The following is a 20788-nucleotide window of genomic DNA, read 5'->3' as shown; positions in this document are numbered from 1 at the left end:
ACCTGTATGTGTTCCTAATTTTCATAATGAAAGGGATTACAATAAAAAAAAGTTTGTCAGGTATTGCAGCTCAAAAAAAAAAAAAAAAATCAGACAATAAAATAAATAAATCTTTTTATTTGCCGACTTATTCCACAGTGCTTTCAGGTAATTTATTACCCCCCACCAAGCTGGGCACTCATTTTACCGACCACAGAAAAATGGAAGGAAAAAATGGAGTCAACCTAAAGCCGGCTACCGGAACCATAGGGGATTGAACCCACAAACTCAGGTTGTGAACTGCATTTCTGTTGCCTTAACACACTGCGCCTCACGAGGCTCTACATACAGGCTGTGGACAGGTGTGCTGCAGTTCTGGAAGAAAACAGACATGCTTTTCAAACCCTAAGACAATCCCTTTAACTTGTAGATAGTATTTAATGGAGTCTAAATAGGACCAAGTTCACAGACTTGAGTAAAACACTTCCTGAGCTTCGTCGTCATCTGGAGGGGAGAGCGGAAGGACTACAAAATTTTCTGGCTGTCTGCTTTACTTCAGGAACACTTTAAGTGCCAGTTGGTTTTGCAGTTGAGGAAATGCTCAAATTTATCATGTGAAATACCTCTTACAGTCAGTATTTCTTAAGGGTACAGTCACATGGAGCGGATTTTGCCACGATTCCGCAGCAAAATGCATACTTTTCTTCTGCAGATTTGCTACAGGTTTTGTTGCGGCATTTTAGAATAAAACATACATGGGCTAAATGGGCACCTGCCCCAATTGTGTGGGCAGCATGAACCTGGTGGCAGGTTCCCTTTAAATTCGACAGAGATTTTTCTGCAATGTGTGGATGACATTTGGTAGAATCTTATCAAGGTTTCTCTGTTTCATAGATGTGGACTGTCGCCTGGAAAATTCTGTCAGAAAGTCTGCAATATATCCACATTATGTGGCCATACCCTTTAAAATACATTACAACAGCAGCACTAACCAGGGGTTTAACCCCTTAATGATGGACCCGAAGTCACAGTGGTATGAGAATCTATATGTACTTTTTGAAACCCTTCACAGATATAGATAAAAATTAATAACGTTTATTAAATTACTTAAAAGACATTGGTTTACATTGACAAAAAACAACACACACATCAAGACGGAACAGGGAAGAGAACCCAGAGAGAGTACCCTGGTTCGGAGTTAGGTGGGGAATTCAACACCTCAATAGTACATAGAGGTAAGTATATTCATCCCTTATAGTCTATATAGGAATAGTCCATAGGTGTTAGTACAGACAAGTTTTGTCCAAGGATAGATGGTGCAGGGCACGTCAAATCTAGATATATGAATCGTGCTGGGATGTATTCGGACAAGGTGTGTATGAATCCTTATATAATCCTATGATGAATCCCCAGTGGTACCACCATTATTGTTCGAAACTAGAGTTATTGTTTTCTGGGTCTGGTCAAAGAGTTATTTCGATATTAACCAGAACCCGCGGAAACAAGCTCTTTGTACCTTGGTAGCATTAAATCTACCAGCAAGAGGCCGAAATTGGCCCGGTCATGCAGCAAGTAGGAGTCTACAAGCTCACAGCTTGCTGTTATGCCAAGAGTATATTCGTGCTCAGAAGTAGGCTTTTGTACCTTGGTAGTATTAAATCTACCAGTAAGAGGCCGAAATTGGCCCGGCATGCAGCAAGTAGGAGTCTACAAGCTCACAGCTTGCTGTTATGCCAAGAGTATATTCGTGCTCAAAGGTAGGCTCGACGCGTTTCCCTATCCGATTTTTTGGATAGTTCCTCAGGAGCAAAAGGTACGTATACCGTCAGTTCATATATAGTCCTTTTTGCTGTGGACCAATCAGCACCAAGGTAGGTGAAGAACTGTAGACCAATCAACACCAAGATAGGTGAAGAAACCAGTGTCTAAGTAGAAAGTTTTTTGGTGGATTTATCATTTAACCACCCGTTCCTTAATTGAGAAATACCGTGAGATACGGTTATGTATTATTTCTCGTGCTCTCAGTAAGCGCTAGATCGCGTATCCACATTGACTGTCAGACCGACTGGTGTTAAAATATAGCTGTCGGTACTATTGAATGATCAGTCATTAGTGAGATAAGCTGGAGCCAAGTAGCCCTTAATATGTGGCAGTTACTACACAAGAGATTGTGTCCGTGTAGGCAATCTCTATTGTGAGTCTGCTTTAAGAGAGTATATTTTGGCTACGTGCTCAAATCTGCCATTAAACCTGTACTGGGTTGCGTAAGCAACATCCCTTACAGGTTAATTCTTAGCGCCTAAAATAACAGTGATACGGCTGTATATCAATCTCTGCACAGCCGGAGCGGATGCTCCATTTATCACTCTATAATGGCTCTGTAATATTTAGAAAAGAAGGGGGGAATATAGTACCCCAATTCCACTGATCTAGTAGTGATATGGCTGTATGTCAATCTCTAAACAGCCGGAGTAAGTACTCCATATACCATTCAGTGGTTGCTCTGTTAGGTTTAAGAGGATGGAAAAGATAACCCAAATGGCAGCTTCCAGGGTTAAATCCCAGCAGAGCATATACAGAGAGCCTGAACAAAGAGACAACAGCACCCCTACAGATAGTCCCATCCACAGTCAGAAGGGGCTCGGGTGTGTGGTCAAGGTGAGGAGAGCAAGAGATAGTGCCTGCGGCTCTGATGGTTTATATAAGGATTCATACACACCTTGTCCGAATACATCCCAGCACGATTCATATATCTAGATTTGACGTGCCCTGCACCATCTATCCTTGGACAAAACTTGTCTGTACTAACACCTATGGACTATTCCTATATAGACTATAAGGGATGAATATACTTACCTCTATGTACTATTGAGGTGTTGAATTCCCCACCTAACTCCGAACCAGGGTACTCTCTCTGGGTTCTCTTCCCTGTTCCGTCTTGATGTGTGTGTTGTTTTTTGTCAATGTAAACCAATGTCTTTTAAGTAATTTAATAAACGTTATTAATTTTTATCTATATCTGTGAAGGGTCTTAATGATGGACCCTTTTCATTTCTTCCTCCTCCTTTTAACAAGTCATAACTCTTATCTATCCATTGATGTAGCTGTTGTTTTTTTCAATATGTAAATGTACCATATAATGTACTGAAAAACTTAAAGTGGTTGTCTCGCGAAAGCAAGTGGGGTTCAGCACTTCTGTATGGCCATATTAATGCACTTTGTAATGTACATTGTGCATTAATTATGAGCCATACAGAAGTTATTCACTTACCTGTTCCGTTGCTAGCGTCCCCGTCTCCATGGTGCCGTCTAATTTCAGCGTCTAATCGCCCGATTAGACGCGCTTGCGCAGTCCGGTCTTCTCCCTTCTGAATGGGGCCGCTCGTGCCGGAGAGCTGCTCCTCGTAGCTCCGCCCCGTGTGCCGATTCCAGCCAATCAGGAGGCTGGAATCAGCAATGGAACGCACAGAGCCCACGGTGCACCATGGGAGAAGACCTGCGGTCCACCGTGGGTGAAGATCCCGGCGGCCATCTTCACAAGGTAAGTAAGAAGTCACCGGAGCGCGGGGATTCGGGTAAGTACTATCCGGTTTTTTTTTTTAAACCCCTGCATCGGGTTTGTCTCGCGCCGAACGGGGGGGGGGGGGGGGGGGGGGGGCTATTGAAAAAAAAAAAAAAACCCCGTTTCGGCGCGGGACAACCCCTTTAAATATTAGAAGTAGAGTGAAATGAAAAAAAGTGCAATCCCACCATCTTTGGGGGGTGGAGTGGAGGAGGTTTTGTTTCTATGGTGTACATAGTACAGCAAAGACAACATGATAACTTTATTTCTGTGGGTTAGTACTATTCCTATGATACCAAATTTATATAGTTGTTTTTTTTTTTTTGCTGTACTAATTTAAAAAAAATATATATATATCTTTGGGGGAAAAAAACTATTTTTTGGCGCCATCTTCTGACAGCCAATACTTGATTTTTCCGTCAACATAATTGTGTGAGGGCTCGTTTTTTACATTTTAATGTTTGATTGCTTTTTAATACTTTTTTTTTTTTATTAGAGACACGGCGACCAAAATGTGCAATTCTAGCATTGTGTATTTTTTTTCTGACGGCATTCACGGTGTGGGGTAAATCATAAATTTCTTTGATCGATTGGACTTCTACGGATGCAGCGACAGCAAATGTGTTTTGGGGGGGGGTTAAATTTATATTTTTTCATTTTAAAAATGTCAAAAGGGTTGCTTTTAAAACCTTATCTTAATAAAACTTTTAAAACTGATTTTTACATAATTGTTTTTAGTCCCCATAAGGACCTGCAATATGGTGTAATGTCATAGTAGGACATTATATTGAAATCTGACAATCTATCAAGCGACTCCACAGGCATGGCTTGATAGGCAATCTCCAACGGCAGCCTTGGAGGTTTTCAGAAAGCCCCCAGCTCCCACAATCCCATCGTAAGGCAGATGTTCAGGACCCCAGAACTATGATTGGAGCATTTAAATGCTGCTGTCAGAATGGATGTTAAAATTAAAAGGGTTAATAGTCATGATCAGCGAGAGTGACAATTGCAGCTGTTGCCAGCGGGTGTCGGCTGTAAGAAATAGCCAGCACTAACATTATTTAGGGCTCATGTCCACGGGGAAAATAGGATTTAGGATCCGCAGCGGATTTCCTGCATGCGGATCCGCATCCCATAGGGATGCATTGACCACCCGCGGGTACATAAATACCCGCGGATCGTCAATAAAAGTGATTTAAAAAAAAATGGAGCATGAAAAAATCTGGACCATGCTCCATTTTCATGCGGGTCTCCCGCGGGGACGGCTCCCGCGGGCTTCTATTGAAGCCTATGGAAGCCGTCCGGATCCGCGGGAGACCTAAAATAGGAATTTAAAGCATTTACTCACCCGCAGCGGACCGCGAAGCTCTTCTCTTCCTCACGGCCGCATCTCCCTTGGTTCGGCTCGGCGGATGTGCCCGGCGCATGCGCGCGGCACGTCGAAGACGTGCCGGCGACGTGCCGCCGGCGTCAGGAATTCATCCGCCGGCCGAAAATGAAGATCCGGCCGTGAGGAAGAGCAGAGCTTCGTCGCCCGCGCCGGAAAGGTAAATGCTTTAAATTGCTATTTTCGGCGCTCATGTCCGCGGGGCAGGAGGGACCCGCTGCAGATTCTCCATGTAGAATCTGCAGCGGATCTGATTTTCCCCGTGGACATGAGGCCTTAGAACGGAATCCACTTCCATACAAACTCCAAACGTACAGGTCGTAACTGTACGTCCTGTCGTTAACCCCTTAGCGACCAAGTTTTTTTTCCCTCCCCTCTTAAAAAAATCGTAACTCGTCCTTTATCCATCGACGTAGCTGCATGAGAGCTTGTTCTTTGCAGGACAGCTTGCATTTTTAATAGTACTATTTAATGTACCATATAATTAGAGATGAGCGAGCACACTCGTACAACCTTGATGCTCGATCGAGTATTAGGCTACTCGAAATGCTTGCTACTCGAGTCGAGTACCACATTTCCCCTCCCCACATTTAGTGCCATTTTTAGCCACTAAACATGTAGGGAAGGCATTACCACTTCCTACTGTGACGTGCCAACCCTCTGCACGTCTACAGCGGTGAGTGGCTGGCGGGATCCGGTGACCGCCGAGTACTTAAACCGGTATCATCCGTGGCGCGCCTCAGACGCATGCTGTTGCTGAGATAGGGAAAGCATTAGAGTAGGGATCCTGTCTTCAAGAACCGGACAGTCCTTCTTAGGGCTACTCCTCATTGTGTGCATTACTTTTTTGGCTGGCTGGGAGCAGTAGTGCACCATTTTTTTTTTTTTCAAGCATCCAGGCCTGTGCAGAGCTTCTCACATCTCCCATTCACTGTGTGCGATGAATTAGCTATAGTTCTCATTGCTAAACAGTGGGTTAATTTTTTCTAGGTCAGTGCAGAGCATCTCACATCTCCCATTCGCTGTGTGCGGTGAATTAGCCGTTCTTTTCATCGCTAAACAGTGGGCTAATTTTTTCTAGGCCTGTGCAAAGAATTTCACATCTCCCATTCTCTGTTTGCAGTGAATTAGCTGTAGTTCTCATCGCTAAACAGTCGGCTAGTTTTTTCAAGGCCTGTGCGGAGCATCTCACATCTAGCATTCGCTAAACAGTGGGCTAATTTTTTCTTGAGCTGCATACAGCCTCTCTTATTTACAAGTTTCTGTGGGCAGTAAATTACCTAGAGGTATCAGCGCAATACAGTGGTTTAATTTATTCTGTCACAGCATAGAGCCTCTGGTATCTACAAGTCTGTGTGTGGTAAAATAGTAAAACGTTATCTCACCTTCTGAAGAGCTTGCGGTGCTTGTGGTCTGTACACGCATAGACAATCAACCTCCAGTCTGTTTAGCCATCCGGTCCTGTGGCTTGTTCAATAGCAGAAAAATATGTAGGAATCCGGACACGTGAGTTGAATTTTCTTTGCTTTATTTTCATTTAAGCTTGCATGATCAGGTACATGGTATCACAAGAACGCGTTTCGGCGTAATGCCTTGTTCACCTCAATGTATGATCCATAGCTTACTAATTTATAGGTTAAAAACAATTACTACTGATTCCAAATACCTGATATATTAACCTCCTTCATTACATTTTGTTCACTGCTTGTTCTCTTCCCACAGAACCCGCTGCTTGAATCTTACTTAGTGATTAACCCTTGCAAATCATTATATATTGTATACTCATTTCTCATCCCTTATAGCACTAATAAACATTAATGCGATCGTGTTATGCACTTAAACAAATCCCTTGTACATTATACTGAGACATATATCCATTATTGATCACTTTAAACACGTTAGGGAATTTATATTGTTTGAGAACAATAGTTAAAGCATGGTTGACAAACTTATATTATGCATTGCTGGACTAATAAAATATATAACACCTAGATGTGAGTGTTAAGTAACATGCTGTCATAACATGATCGCATCAAAAGTCCATAAAAAACAAAATATTTTTCTTATGTTAAATGTCTTATGATAACTGTCTTAATGTTCTGACTTATAAGTGAACATTCCATAATGGTAAATTTTATGTAAATTGTATAACAACTGCAGTAAAAACGCATGAAAACCGCATAAAAAAAAATTTTATTTTCTTTTTCTTCTTCTTCTTCTTCTTCTTCTTTTCCTTTCCCCTTCCTTCCTTCTTCCTTTTCCTTCTTTCCTTTCTTCCCAGTTTATCATATGACTCTTGTGATGTTATAGTGCTGTGATTGCATAAGAATCTATTATACATAGAAAATATTCCTAGGATCTCTTTTAACTGGGTCTTTACCTTATTTATTTATTTGGTATTAAACCTAGTATGGCCTTATTTATGATAATGTTTGAATTACATGTAGACTGCATGTGATGGGACCCACTTGACCTTTGACACGTTGTATATAGTATATAATGTACTATTGATTGTTACAATCAGACATTCACTTCAATACAAATATAATAGATCTGTTTTGATGTTCAACCCCTCTGGTTGTCTGGTATTCAGGGCGAGTATCCAGAAACCTTCTCGTTTGAGTACTTCCGAACGATCTACTTTTTGTTTTCTTTGTTTGGTCAGTTTTTCTATTCCAAAATATATCAAATTCTTTATGCTTCCCCCATGAACTTCTATAAAAAGTTTCGCCACTCCTGAATGTTGCTTATTACCTTTTTCTACATTTCTAATATGTTCTGTCATACGTGTCAGCAGTTTGCGTATGGTGCAACCTGCGTACATGAGTTTACATTCTGTGCATATTATTATGTAGATTATATTGAAGGAATTACAATTCATGTATTCTTTAATCTGGAAATGTTTTTCACCAGAACTATCACTGAAACTGTTGCATTTATGTGCGTATCTGCATGTACTGCATTTAGCACTGCCACATTTTACAAATCCATTATGTGTTAGCCAGTTTTTGTTGGTACCACTTTTTTTTAGAGGAGAAAGAACTGGGGGATAAAGTGTCATATAGATTTCTGCTTCTTTTTGCTACTACCCTTACCCCCCTACCTAAGATATCTCTAGTTATTTTATCTTGGTCTAGTATAGGTAGATATTTTACAAATATTTTTTTAATGCTATGAAATTGTTCACTGAATCTGGTCTTGTGGAGAACACTGGTGGATTGTCTCCACTTTTCTTTTTATTATGTGAATCTTCTAACAATTGATTTCTATGTTTATTTTTCATTTTACGAGATGTTTTCTCAAGGAGACTTTTTTTATATCCTCTTTCTTTTAATCTATTAGTTATTTCAACTTCAGTTCTTTTATAATCTTCATTTAAAGAGCAAGATCGTTTAGCTCTAAATCATTTCTCCTATTGGTATAGCATTAATTACGTGCTGTGGATGCGCGCTACCTGCATGTAATATTGTATTGCCTGCAGTTTCTTTTCTAAAGGGTTTGAAAATAATTTTTCCATCTGCATTGGATCCTATTATAGTTAGATCCAAAAAGGATGCAGTGTTTTCCTTCCATTCACTGGTAAACTTCAAATTATAACTATTTTTATTGATATAAGCCCCAAATGCTTTCAAAGTGATGTTCATATGCTCTTGTGCTTTCTTTGTCCAGATAATAATAATATCGTCGATATAGCGCGCATACCACACCATGCGGTCCCTGAATTGATTATCGTAACAAAAAATGAATTTGGTTTCCCAAAAACTCATGGTTAAATTTGCGATAGTTGGTGAGAAACGGGAGCCCATAGGTGCTCCCGATATCTGTAAATAATATTTACTGTCAAACATGAAAAAATTATGTGTGAGAAGAAATTCAATAGATAATAGAATAAATTCTTTTAATGCCATTGTATAATTACTATGAAAGTCTAGATGATGTTTGACAGCCAGCAGGGACGCATGGTGTGGTATACTCGAATACAAATCGACTACATCACACACAATCCAACATGCATCGGAATTCCAATTACATTTTTCTAATTGCTGTATAACCATTTTACTATCACGTAAATAACCAGGTACCCTTCCGACCAAAGCCTGCAGGGATCGGTCCACCCACGAACTGATGCGGTTTTCATGCGTTTTTACTGCAGTTGTTATACAATTTACATAAAATTTACCATTATGGAATGTTCACTTATAAGTCAGAACATTAAGACAGTTATCATAAGACATTTAACATAAGAAAAATATTTTGTTTTTTATGGACTTTTGATGCGATCATGTTATGACAGCATGTTACTTAACACTCACATCTAGGTGTTATATATTTTATTAGTCCAACAATGCATATTATAAGTTTGTCAACCATGCTTTAACTATTGTTCTCAAACAATATAAATTCCCTAACGTGTTTAAAGTGATAATCAATAATGGATATATGTCTCAGTATAATGTACAAGGGATTTGTTTAAGTGCATAACACGATCGCATTAATGTTTATTAGTGCTATAAGGGATGAGAAATGAGTATACAATATATAATGATTTGCAAGGGTTAATCACTAAGTAAGATTCAAGCAGCGGGTTCTGTGGGAAGAGAACCAGCAGTGAACAAAATGTAATGAAGGAGTTAATATATCAGGTATTTGGAATCAGTAGTAATTGTTTTTAACCTATAAATTAGTAAGCTATGTATCATACATTGAGGTGAACAAGGCATTACGCCGAAACGCGTTCTTGTGATACCATGTACCTGATCATGCAAGCTTAAATGAAAATAAAGCCAAGAAAATTCAACTCACGTGTCCGGATTCCTACATATTTTTGTGGTAAAATAGCCACAGTTCTCAGCGCTATACAATGGGTTAATTTATTCGGGCCCTGCACTATACTTTGTCCTACATGATGAAGAGTAGGGGTAAGAGTCGAGGTCGTGGATGTGGGCGTCCAAATGAGCGTGTGGGCAGAGGCCGAGGTCCTGGGCGGGGTGAATCACAGCCCGCTGCTGAGGGATTAGGAGAGCGCCGCGGATCTCCACTCCCCAGATTTATCTCACATTTTGTAGGTCCACGTGGTAGACCTTTATTACAAGCACAACAGTGCTATCAGGTGCTGATGTGGATTGCGGATAACGCGTCCAGCAATTTGTCCAACACCTAGTCCTCCATGCAGTCCACTACTCCCAGCCAAGGGACTGCACCTCTGAATCCTCAGGCTGCTCCTCCTTTCTCCCAGCCTGGTCACTCCAGGAAAAGGAGAGATTTTGAACAGGCATAGTCCCAAGAAGTGTTCTCGGGTCCCTGTCCTGAGTCGGAAAAAAATACTCATCAGCCACCTGCGGAGTTTGTCGTGACCAATGCCCAACATTTGGAACTTTACAAGCGTCTGGGTGATGAGGCTAGGGACTTCCAAGAACTGTCTCAACAGCTTTTTGTGGATGAGGATGATGAGACACAGTTGTCTGTCAGTGAGGTAGTAGTAAGGGCAGTAAGTCTGAGGCAGGAGCGGACAGAGGATTCAGAGGAAGCACTGCTGGATGATGACGTGACTGACACCACCTGGATTGTTAAGCCTACTGAAGCCAGGGCTTCAGAGGGGGAGGCAAGTGCAGCAGCAGGACAGGTTGAAGGAGGCAGTGGGGTGGCCTAGGAGAGAGGTAGGGTCAGAGCAAAAAAATCCCCAAACTGTTCCCCACAGCCTCCCCTCGCGGGAAGCCTCCTTGCAGAGGTCTAGGTGTTCGAAGGTCTGGAGGTTTTTTAGTGAGAGCGCAGACGACCGACAAACAGTGGTGTGCAACCTGTGCCGCACCAAGATCAGCAGGGGAGCCACCACTACCAGCCTAACAACCATCAGCATGCACCGCCATATAATTGCCAAGCACCCCGAAGGCCATTCACTGCCTACGGGTCACACCACTGCCTCTTCCCCTGTGCCACAACCTGCCACACAGATCCAATCCCCCTCCCAGGACGCAGGCACGAGCGCCTCCCGACCTGCATTCTCACCTCCAGGGTCCTCCACTGCCTCCAGCAATGACTCCCATCGCAGCGTTCAGCTTTCGCTAACATAAGCGTTGGAGCGAAAGCGGAAATATGCCGCCACCCACACGCATGCACAATCTTTAAACGTGCATATTGCAAAATTACTCAGCCAGGAGATGCTGCAATGCAGGCTAGTCGAAAAGGAGGCTTTCAAAAACATGATGGCGGCGGCAGTCCCGTGCTACTCGGTCCCCAGTCGCCACTATTTTTCCCGGTGCGCCGTCTCGGCCCTACACCAGCACGTTTCACGCAATATAAACCGTGCCCTCACCAACGCAGTTACTGGGAAGGTCCACTTAACGACGGACACGTGGATATGTGCTGGTGGGCAGGGACACTACATCTCCCTGACGGCACATTCGGTGAACTTGGTGGAGGCTGGGACCGAGTCAGACCCTGGGACCGCTCACGTTACCCACATTGAGGATAGCGGGTCCTACCTCGGTGATGGTTTCTCCGGAATATTATGCCACCTCCTCCAAACCCCCCGACCCCTCCTCTTCCTCCGCCAACTTCACCTCTCAATTAAGAGGTGTGAGCACATCGCCAGCAGTTGGTGGCGCGAGACGCAGTAGCACTGCCTTGGGGAAGCGTCAGCAAGCTGTGCTGAAACTACTCAGCTTAGGTGGCAAGAGGCACACCACCCAAGAACTGTTACAGGGTTTGACAGAGCAGACCGATCTCTGGTTTTCGCCGCTGAACCTCCATGCCTGGCCCACGTGTTCAATCTGGTGGTTCAGTGCTTTCTGAAGAACAACCCCACTTGTCTGACCTGCTCGGCAAGGTGCGCCATGTGTGCGCACATTTCCGCAAGTCCATCACGGATACTGCCACCCTCAAGACACTAACGTCGGTTTCAGCTGCCAGAGCACCGACTGCTGTGCCCATGTGCTGGAATTCTACGCTGCACATGTTGGCTAGGGTTTACGAGCCGCGTAGAGCCATTGTAGAATACCAGCTGCAACAGGGCTGTTGGAGTTGTAGTCAGCCACCCCAGTTCTTTACAGAGGAGTGGGCATGGATGGCAGGCATCTGTCAGGTCCTAGGAAACTTTGAGGAGTCTACCCAAATGGTGAGGGGCGATGCGGCCATTATCAGCGTAACCATTCTGCTGCTTTGGCTGCTGAGAAGTTCGCTGCTAAGCATAAAGGCCGACACCTTGCGGTTAGAACAGGAGAAGGGGGATGACAGTATGCCACTTGATAGTCAGACCACCCTCACGTCTGTATGTCAGTGTGTTTTGGAGGAGGAGGAGGGGTAGGAGGAGAAGGGGGAAGAGACTGCTGCCCACACTGCAGAGAGTACCCATGCTGCTTCCCTCACATCCGTTCAGCGTGTATGGGCTGAAGAGGAGGAGGATCATGAGAGTCATCCTCCTAGTGAGGAGAGAGATGTGTTGCGTACTGGGACTCTGGCACACATGGCTAACTTCATGTTAGGCGGCCTTTCCCGTAACCCTCACGTTAGACGCATTCTGGCCAACACGGATTACTGGGTGTTCAGTTCTCGACCCATGGTATAAGGAGAATCTTTCCACTCTTATTCCCGAAGAGGAAAGGAGTATGAGAGTGATGCAATACCACAGGGCCCTGGTTGAAAAACTGATGCTAAAGTTCGCATCAGACGATGCTAGCTGGTAGTTCAGAGGGCCAACTAGCAGGGGAGGCGCATGGATCAGGCAGCTTGTCCAGTACAAAAAGGTTTTAGGGGGTCGCCTATACTCTTGCTACAGAAATGTTTCAGCGGTTCGCCTATACTGTGGGTACACAAGTGTTTCCCAGCACGGTGTTCAGCTGACATACACAGAATGATTTCTGTGGGTACACAAGGGTTTCCTAGTGCGGCGTTCAGCTATCTAACACATACACAGAATGAATTGTGTGGGGACACATGAGTTTCCCATAGCTATTTAACTAACGGCACATTGGGTCACACAAGGTGGAGGCTGGGACCTAGTCTGACCCAGGGCCCGCTCACGCGCTTCCCACACAAAGGATTGCGGGTCCTACCTCGGTCACGGTATCGCGGGCTTATTATTATGCCACCTCCTCCTCCTGCTTGGGGTCTGCGGATCAGCGCTGGTCAACATGCATTTGCTCTCGTGTTACCACAGTTATCTGAGACACTGGTTTGGACCAATCAAAAGAAGCTTAACTGAATTAATGAGAAGCTCACAACAGATCACACGTTTGTTGTACATAGTAGTGCGCACTAGGCTTTTGCAAGCATCCCAGCTATAACAGATCAACTCATTCTGCACTGTCTGTTTTTGGATGTCCACTGACGTATAATGCCCTGAGTGGTAAACAGCCGAATTGGTTTAGGTGTGAAACGCACGCATCCCTGAGGGTCAGCGCTGGTCGGCATGCATTATTTCTCGTGTTACCACAGTTATCCGAGATACTGGATTGGAGTGTTTACAGGAAGCGTAACTGATTTAATGAGACTTTTACAGGGTCACTGTATACCTGTGGTAGCTACTTTTGCAACTCCTCCTGCTTCAAACCAATCTTTGGTTTTAGAATGCGTTGCTGAATTGTGGAGATGTGTATAAGTACTGGCATCCGAATCCCCTTTTGCGCCACTGGAATTATGATTGTACGTTAATTTATCAGCAATTCTCATCAGCCTTGTGGGCTATCGCCCACAATTTCAAAGAGGGTCGCTGCCAGGCCCTGCCAACCCTCTGCAGTGCGTCTCCGGTTCCTCCTCATCGCAGACACACTTATAAATAGACATGAGGGTGTTGTGGCTATCAAGCAAGCGTGTGGCATGAGGGCAGCTGAACGCTGTGCAAGGAAAATTCTGTGTGTGCTGTGGACGCAGGGTCGTGCGTGGGGTTGAAAAGCAATGCCAGCATGTAACCCAGGAAAAGAGGCAGAGGTGTCACCCACAGGCAGTGATTGTCGTTCGTTGCAGCTAGTGTGGTGATAAGCTAAGACGTGCTAGCGTGTGTTCCTTGCTGATTATGGTCTGTCCCAAGTAAATTGTTAGGGTGGTGACCACCAGGCTCTTGCCAACAATTTGGCTTAATAGTGCAACCTGGGAGTCTCAGATGCACCCATGCAGGTTGTCCCTGCCGTTCCCTATCAGTTTCTGTGGAGTTTCCTTGACTTTCTGATGTTTTTTGGCGATTCACACAACCTCCCCTATGCGGAGCATGGGTCACCATTAAAAATGCTCAAGTCTCCCATTGATTTCGATAGGGTTCGTTACTCGAAACGAGTTCTCGAGCATTACGAAAAGTTCGACTGAAGCAACGAGCGCTTGAGCATTTTGGTGCTCGCTCAGGTCTACATATAATGTTCTGAAAAACTTTAAAAACATTTTAAGTGGGGAGAAACGGGGGGAAAAAAATGAAATACCGCCATCTTTGAGAGGGCTAGTTTCTGCAGCGTACAACAAAAATGACATAACTTTATTCTATGGGTCAGTACGATTACTACGATACCAAGCTTATATAGCTTTTCTTTTCGCTTTACTACTTGTATTTTTTTTTTTTTTAAGGATATTTTTTTTATTGTTTTCTACCGCCATCTTCTGAGTGCAATAGATTTTTTACTTTTCCGTTGACATAGTTGTGTGGGGCCTCAAATTTCGCAAGACATCCTGCAGCTTGCGTTGGTACCATTTTAGAATACATATGACTTTTTGATCGCTTTCTATTGCATTTTTTCTTGGAGACATGGCGACCAAAAAAAGTGCATTTCTGGTATTCTTTGTTTTTTTGTTTTTTTTAACGGGTAAATAATGCATTACTTTAATAGATCAGACTTTTACGAACACAGCGATATCAAACATGCATTTTTGGTTTTTTTAGATTCTTTTATTATAAATATTGCAAAGGGGGGGCGGGGGTTAAAATTGTATTCCTTTTTTTTCCCCTTTATTAGTACAACTTTATTGATCTTATTGTTACTTTGATTGTTCCTGCAGTATGCTGTAATGCCATAGCATTACATCATACTACGATCAGGCAGGCCCTGGCTTGATAGGCATTCTGCCATGACAGTGAGGGTGATCTATGAATGGAACAGGTTACCACGGGACGTAATATGTTCTACTTCAATTGAAGTCTTTAAACAAAGGCTGGACAATTATCTGTCTGGGATGATTTGGTGAATACTGCATTGAGCAGGGGGTTGGACCTGATGACCCTGGAGGTCCCTTCCAACTCTACCATTCTATGATAGCCCTGGTGCCTTTCAGAAGGCCCCGGCTGCCATGACACCAGCACGGCCGTACGGGGATCCCTAAACACCGCTCAGGCATTCAAATGCCGCTTTAAGAATTGACAGTGGCATTTAAAGGGTTAACAGCTCCGATGAGCCACGTGCCTTATCGGAGCTGTTACCGCCAGGTGTCGGCTGGAAACAGCCAGCCTGCAGCAGTGATGTATCAAGGAAGATCGCCGCGTGATCTTCCGTCATACATTTCCTACAGCTGCAGGACGTAAAAACACCATAGGTCGGTCACTAAGGGGTTAAGGAGTTAACGTGATCCTCTGGTTTCAGGACAAAATCTGTCATGTTACTGGATGGGAAGCAGGTATATTACCTGCACTTGGTCTTCTACATAATTCTTCCAATCTACTGGTTCTGTTCCCAGATTTCAGTAGTCCAAGATGACTGCTGCTATTTTCTATATAGGTAATGCACACTGTGCACCGCTTTCTCATTGGCCAGTGCTAACTATGTGAGCAGCACTGGCCAATCAGAGAGCAAGTACAATGTATTGGTAGTCGACACTCCAATGTACTATGGGTATTAGTCTGAAGATCGCATCAACCATATTAAACAGACAAAAATAAGACCGAAACTGGCAGAACGATGGAAGGCAGTAAAGAACAAGTGCAGGTAATACACCCCCCACCCCCCTACAATCACAGGACAGAGTTGTTTTAAAAACAGACAGTAGCTTTAAGGCTAAAATTCTTATAGTCACTGCCATACTCTATAGAGGAACGGTCTACTCTTCAGACAAGCCTACTTAAGTAAATACTTGTAATGTTCATGAGACAATAACTCTGGCGCATCGTTCCTTAGAGCAACAGTGCATTGCAAAGTCTTGTTGTTCCTCCTAAAATAAATGAATAAATAAACTGACAGCTAGTTATTACCAGCTAGCAGTGTGTCCACACACAGTCCGATATTGACCAATCAGTGCTCACTGTGTAAAGGCACACTCCACTTGAATAGGGAATGAAAACTCCCAGTTGTCCATTTATTCATAATTATTCAGAAGGATTAACCCCTTTAGTGGCACACCCGGAAAATCTCCTGTGAGGCTCTATTATATAATAATAAACCTGCCACTGAAGGGGTTAACAGAGGAACGGCACAACACAGATTAGCCGTATGAGAAATGGCGAGTAAGAATTATTTCATGTGGAGTGCAAGCATTTACTAAAACAGACATGTCAGGGGAGATGACTCTAGATCAAAAGACATGTAAGTAAGCTTAGAGAATGAATTATACTGACATCACCCATCAACACCATGTATGTAGTCATGCTGTCATCTCTGTGTTGGACAGAAAACAATAGACATAACCAAAAATAAAATCTTTTTGAGACTTATGCTTACCAATTGTCTCTTGAACAGCAACTTCAAGTTCCCGCTCTTTTTGAGCCATCTGTGTGTTAAATTCCCTCATGAGCTGTTTTAATGCAGAATTGTGCTTTAATTCTAGATCCTCTTGCTCATACCTGTGTGTAAGGACAAACAGTTAAAGTTAAAAGGAAACAAGAAGATATATATGCATAGACCATGTACAAGTAAAATTACAAATTTTGGAAAAAAAAAAACAACAAAAAACAGTGGACAAGTCACAGACTTACTTAACTTTTTCTTCGGCATCTTCTAATAGTTCCTTTTTTACCAAAGCTAGCTCTTGATTATGTTCCTTGCGTAAAGCCCTCAAGTCTTTCTGCAGTTTAGTTACTTCCTTGCAGAGTTTTTGTATCTCCCCTTCTGCTTCTTGAAGTTTTGCCTTCAACGTGTTCTCCCGAGTTTGAATTTCACTAAAAAGTACTTGGAGCTCTTCGTATGCTTTTGATCCCTTTTCTAATTTTTCATTACAAGCTTTCAGCTCTGAATCTTTCCAAGCTAGCTGTTCCTGTAGAGAAAGTAGATCCTCCTGGTGTTTGAAAGACAGTTGTTCTAATTTGAGCTTCTCGGCTTTCCTTTCAGTCACTAGCGCTAACTTTTCTTCATTTATGATTGTTTCTTTTTCACTAATCTTCTTTTCAATTGACTCATTTATATCTACTAGCTCTTTGAGTCTATTTTCCTTAAGCAGCAGCTCATCTCTCAGGTTAGATATTTCACGGTCCTTGTAAAGTTGTTGCTCTTCTAGAATTGCATAATTTTTCTTAAATCCTTCTTGCTCCTGGTTCAAGCCTGCTTGAAGTGCCTGGCCTTCACGGTGGATCTGTTCCTTTAAACTTTGGAGTTGAACTTCTAGATCTTGCTTAGATTTTTGCTTTTCTTCTAGCTGAGACATTAGCTGCTTCTTAACAAATGCAATTTTTTGTTCTGCCTTTTTCTTGAGCTCTGCAATTTTGTTGTCGCTTTCACTTGTCAGTTGTTTTTCCAGTGTTTTCAGAGCATTAGCGTTGCTTTCGGTTAGCTCAATTTTTAGCTGCGCCAACTGAATTTGTTTTTCAGTACAGTCTTCTTTCAAGCTTGAGATTTCATTTTCTAGTCTGAGTATTTGCTGCTTAGCTTCCTTAGAGTCACTATCCTTTTCCAGGGCAGCATTTTGTATATGTGAAATTTGTTCTACAAGTTGGCTTCTTTCAATACTCTGTTGTTGGTTTTGTCTATCCATCTCTTCCATAAAGCACTGTTTTTCTTTTGTCAATTTGGCTATTTCTGCCCCAAAGTTCTGAATTTTTGATTTCTGATGTTCTATATTGGTAGTTAACTCAAGTACTAAGCTTTCGCGGCTGGAATGATCTTTTCCTGTGTTGCTACGAAAATGTTCAAACTCTTCCCTGACAGTCTTAATTTCATTACCTTTTTCAAGCAATTGCTTATTAACAATTTCAAGGTCTTTTTGCAAATCTTTAATTGTTTGGTGATTCTGACTAAACCTGGCTTCTGCTTTTTTCTTCCACTCATCTAACTTGTTTGTTAGTTTATCTGCTTCTTTTACAGAGGCAGTTTTTTGGTTTTGCAGATCTTCAATATTTGATGTCAGGTCTTGGATCTGCTTGAGTAATAGCTGTTGACTTTCATTGTGCTGGGAACTGTCCTTCTCTTCCCTGGCCACACTATTCCCAAGTTTTGACTTCAGTTCATTCACTTCTTTATCTCTTTCTTTTAATGCAGCAATCAAAGATGTGACAGTATTGATATTTTCTGAGAGCTCCTTTTTTAATTGTGTAATGCAAGATTCTTTTTCAGCCGCCACTTTTTGCTGTTTACCTCCCTCTTTCTGTAAGGCTTCCTTCTCTACAGAAAGAGTCTTCAGCTCTTCCTTCATAGCCAAAATCACATTTTCTTTTTCATGCAATTGTTGGCTGCTTTGAGTCAAGGATGTATTTATGGTATTACAGTCATTAGTTAATTGATTAATTTGAGATTGTAAATCTTGGATTTTGCTCACATATTTTGAGATGGGTTTTTTCAATTTATATGTTGTTTTTTCACACACGTCAATTTTAAGCATCAATCTATTCATGTGATCATTCCATTTATTACCAAGCCCAAACGTTAGGGACTCTAACAGTGATAAAGTCTCTCTGCAGCAGTTTTCAAATTTCTGTTCATGTTCAAGTAATAGTTTGTTGCACCAAGCGTCTTTATCAAAAAGTTTATCTGATAATTCTTTTGCAAATGCAGCAGATTCATTAGTAAGAGACATTTCTAATGATTGACACTTTTCTTCTGTTTTGCATAGTTTATCAAGTAAGTCTTTAATTTCACTTTTATTAGTGTCTACTGATGCCTTAAGCTCATTAAGCTCTGATTCAACCAATTTTTTATCATTCGCCAGTGAAAGATATTCCTGCTGCACCTTTTCAAGCTCAGATTTCAAGTTACTTTCAGTCTGGGTTAAAGTCGAAATCTGAGCGGTCATTTGATTTAACTTCTCCTCTAATTCATGGAAAGCAATATCAAAGCTATTTTTTTCTTCCTTTAGCACACTGATCTGTTTATCTACCTCTTCCTTCTCTTCACAGAGGTTACTGAGCAGCTGTTTAGTTTCGGTTAGATCTTGGTCTTTCTCCTGAAGTTCAGCATCATGCTTCTGCCTCAGTTCCTCCCTATGCTGGCTAAACCTTCTCTCCCAGTCTAACACAGTTGCTTCTAACTCCGTCTGGTGGGCTTCTTTGACACTGACCATTTGCTCCTTATGGTTCTGTTCCAGCTGAGATAATGCATCATTAATTCCAGTTGAACTAGCTTGGGCCATCTCCAGCATTTTATCATTAAAATGCTTTTCTTTATCATCCAATTCAAGGTGTTTCTTCTCCAATTCTTTTCTGAGATTACTTTCCATCTCAGAATATTTCTTTTTGGAGGCTTCTTGCATTTCTTTAATCCTGTGTTTCATTCTGTCAATTTTGGCATCTTGGCTTTTAGATTTTGTTTGGTATTCCTCTTGCAAAGACAATATTTTTTTTTCTTTGGAAGAGACATTTTGGTTCAGCTGGTTGATAAGTTGATTGTGAGCCTGTTTTAGCTTCTGACTTTCATTTCCCTTATCAGCAGCAACTCTGTTCAGTTCTTCTATGTGAGATTTATATTCATTTATCTTCATCTCAGACTGCACTGTCAAATCATGAATGTGTGTGGCTTGCTGTTGAATATTTAGGGAAAGCTTTTTTACTTGCTCTTTATGAGAATCCAGCTCTGCCATCAAATGTTTTAGTTTTGATTCTTGTTCGTCAACTAATTGTTTAAGATGGTCCCTTTCCTCAGCCACAGCACGTAACTTCTCGCGTACATCTTTTAGCTCGGTCATACAAGTCTCTGTAGCCTCCTGTGCCGCCTTCTGTTGTGAACTATGCAGCTCATCTAGATGGGCAGAAACAGTTTTCAACTCATCAGCCTTTTCAACGACCTCCTTCAGTCGATGATTTTCACACTCTAAATGTTCCATTTCCTTCTCCTTTCCATCCAGCAAAAGCTTCAAGTGGTTAATTTCCTCCTTGAGACTTTTCTCTAGCCCCTGAAACAATATCTCCTTCTCTTTTTCAATAGCACCAATATGGTCTTGGTGCTGCTTCTGGAGCCCATCAAGCTGTCCTTCATAGTCTACCTTTATTTTGCCCATTTCATTTTGACATTCCAAAAGTTTTTCTTCGATTTGCTGACGTTGCTTTATAGCTTCAGATAACTCCAGTGAAAGGGCTTCCAGTTCTGTTTGCTTTACATCTATTTTTGCCAAGATTTTTTCATTCATTTCTTCAATGTGAATCTGAAACGTACGCTCCTTTTCACCTAATTGTGTAGCAAATTCTTGTTGGCATTTCTCTTTCACGGCAGTGATCTCTGTTTCATGCTCTTGTTTCAAACTGTCCAGCTTTTCCATCAATGTTTTTTCATTATGATGATGGAGCTCAAGTTCTTGCTTATGTCTCTCAATAATTGCATTAATCTCTGCATTGTGCTTATTTGTTTCAATTTCTAGCTGAGTGGATAATTCTTCTAATTTGGTGTCACTATCCTGAGATGTTTTTGCAAGGAAACTTTCCAACTCAAGAATGCTCTGTCAAAAGAAAAATCATGGTCTAAATAAAAAGTATATAAAAACTACAACACTTATGGCAAAACAAGGGAAACGGTTTTTTTTTTGGTTTTTTTTGC

General features: G+C 42.1%; 1 protein-coding gene across 2 annotated transcripts in view; it reads right to left on the bottom strand.

Moving 5' to 3' along the window:
• Positions 1–20788, bottom strand: part of GOLGA4 (golgin A4) — a 238344-nt gene that overhangs the window by 101749 nt on the left and 115807 nt on the right. For both annotated transcript variants that reach the window (XM_066585713.1, XM_066585714.1), the window contains 2 exons: positions 16810–20690; positions 16556–16677 (listed from right to left, as the gene is read on the bottom strand). In XM_066585713.1, coding sequence (XP_066441810.1) covers positions 16556–16677; positions 16810–20690 — 4003 coding nt within the window. The remainder of the gene's footprint in view (positions 1–16555; positions 16678–16809; positions 20691–20788) is intronic.

Source organism: Eleutherodactylus coqui, chromosome 12 (genome assembly GCF_035609145.1).
Source record: "Eleutherodactylus coqui strain aEleCoq1 chromosome 12, aEleCoq1.hap1, whole genome shotgun sequence".
Taxonomy (NCBI): domain Eukaryota; kingdom Metazoa; phylum Chordata; class Amphibia; order Anura; family Eleutherodactylidae; genus Eleutherodactylus; species Eleutherodactylus coqui.
The sequence above is the reverse complement of the archived record's forward strand: the minus strand, read 5'-3'. Positions and strand labels throughout refer to the sequence as shown.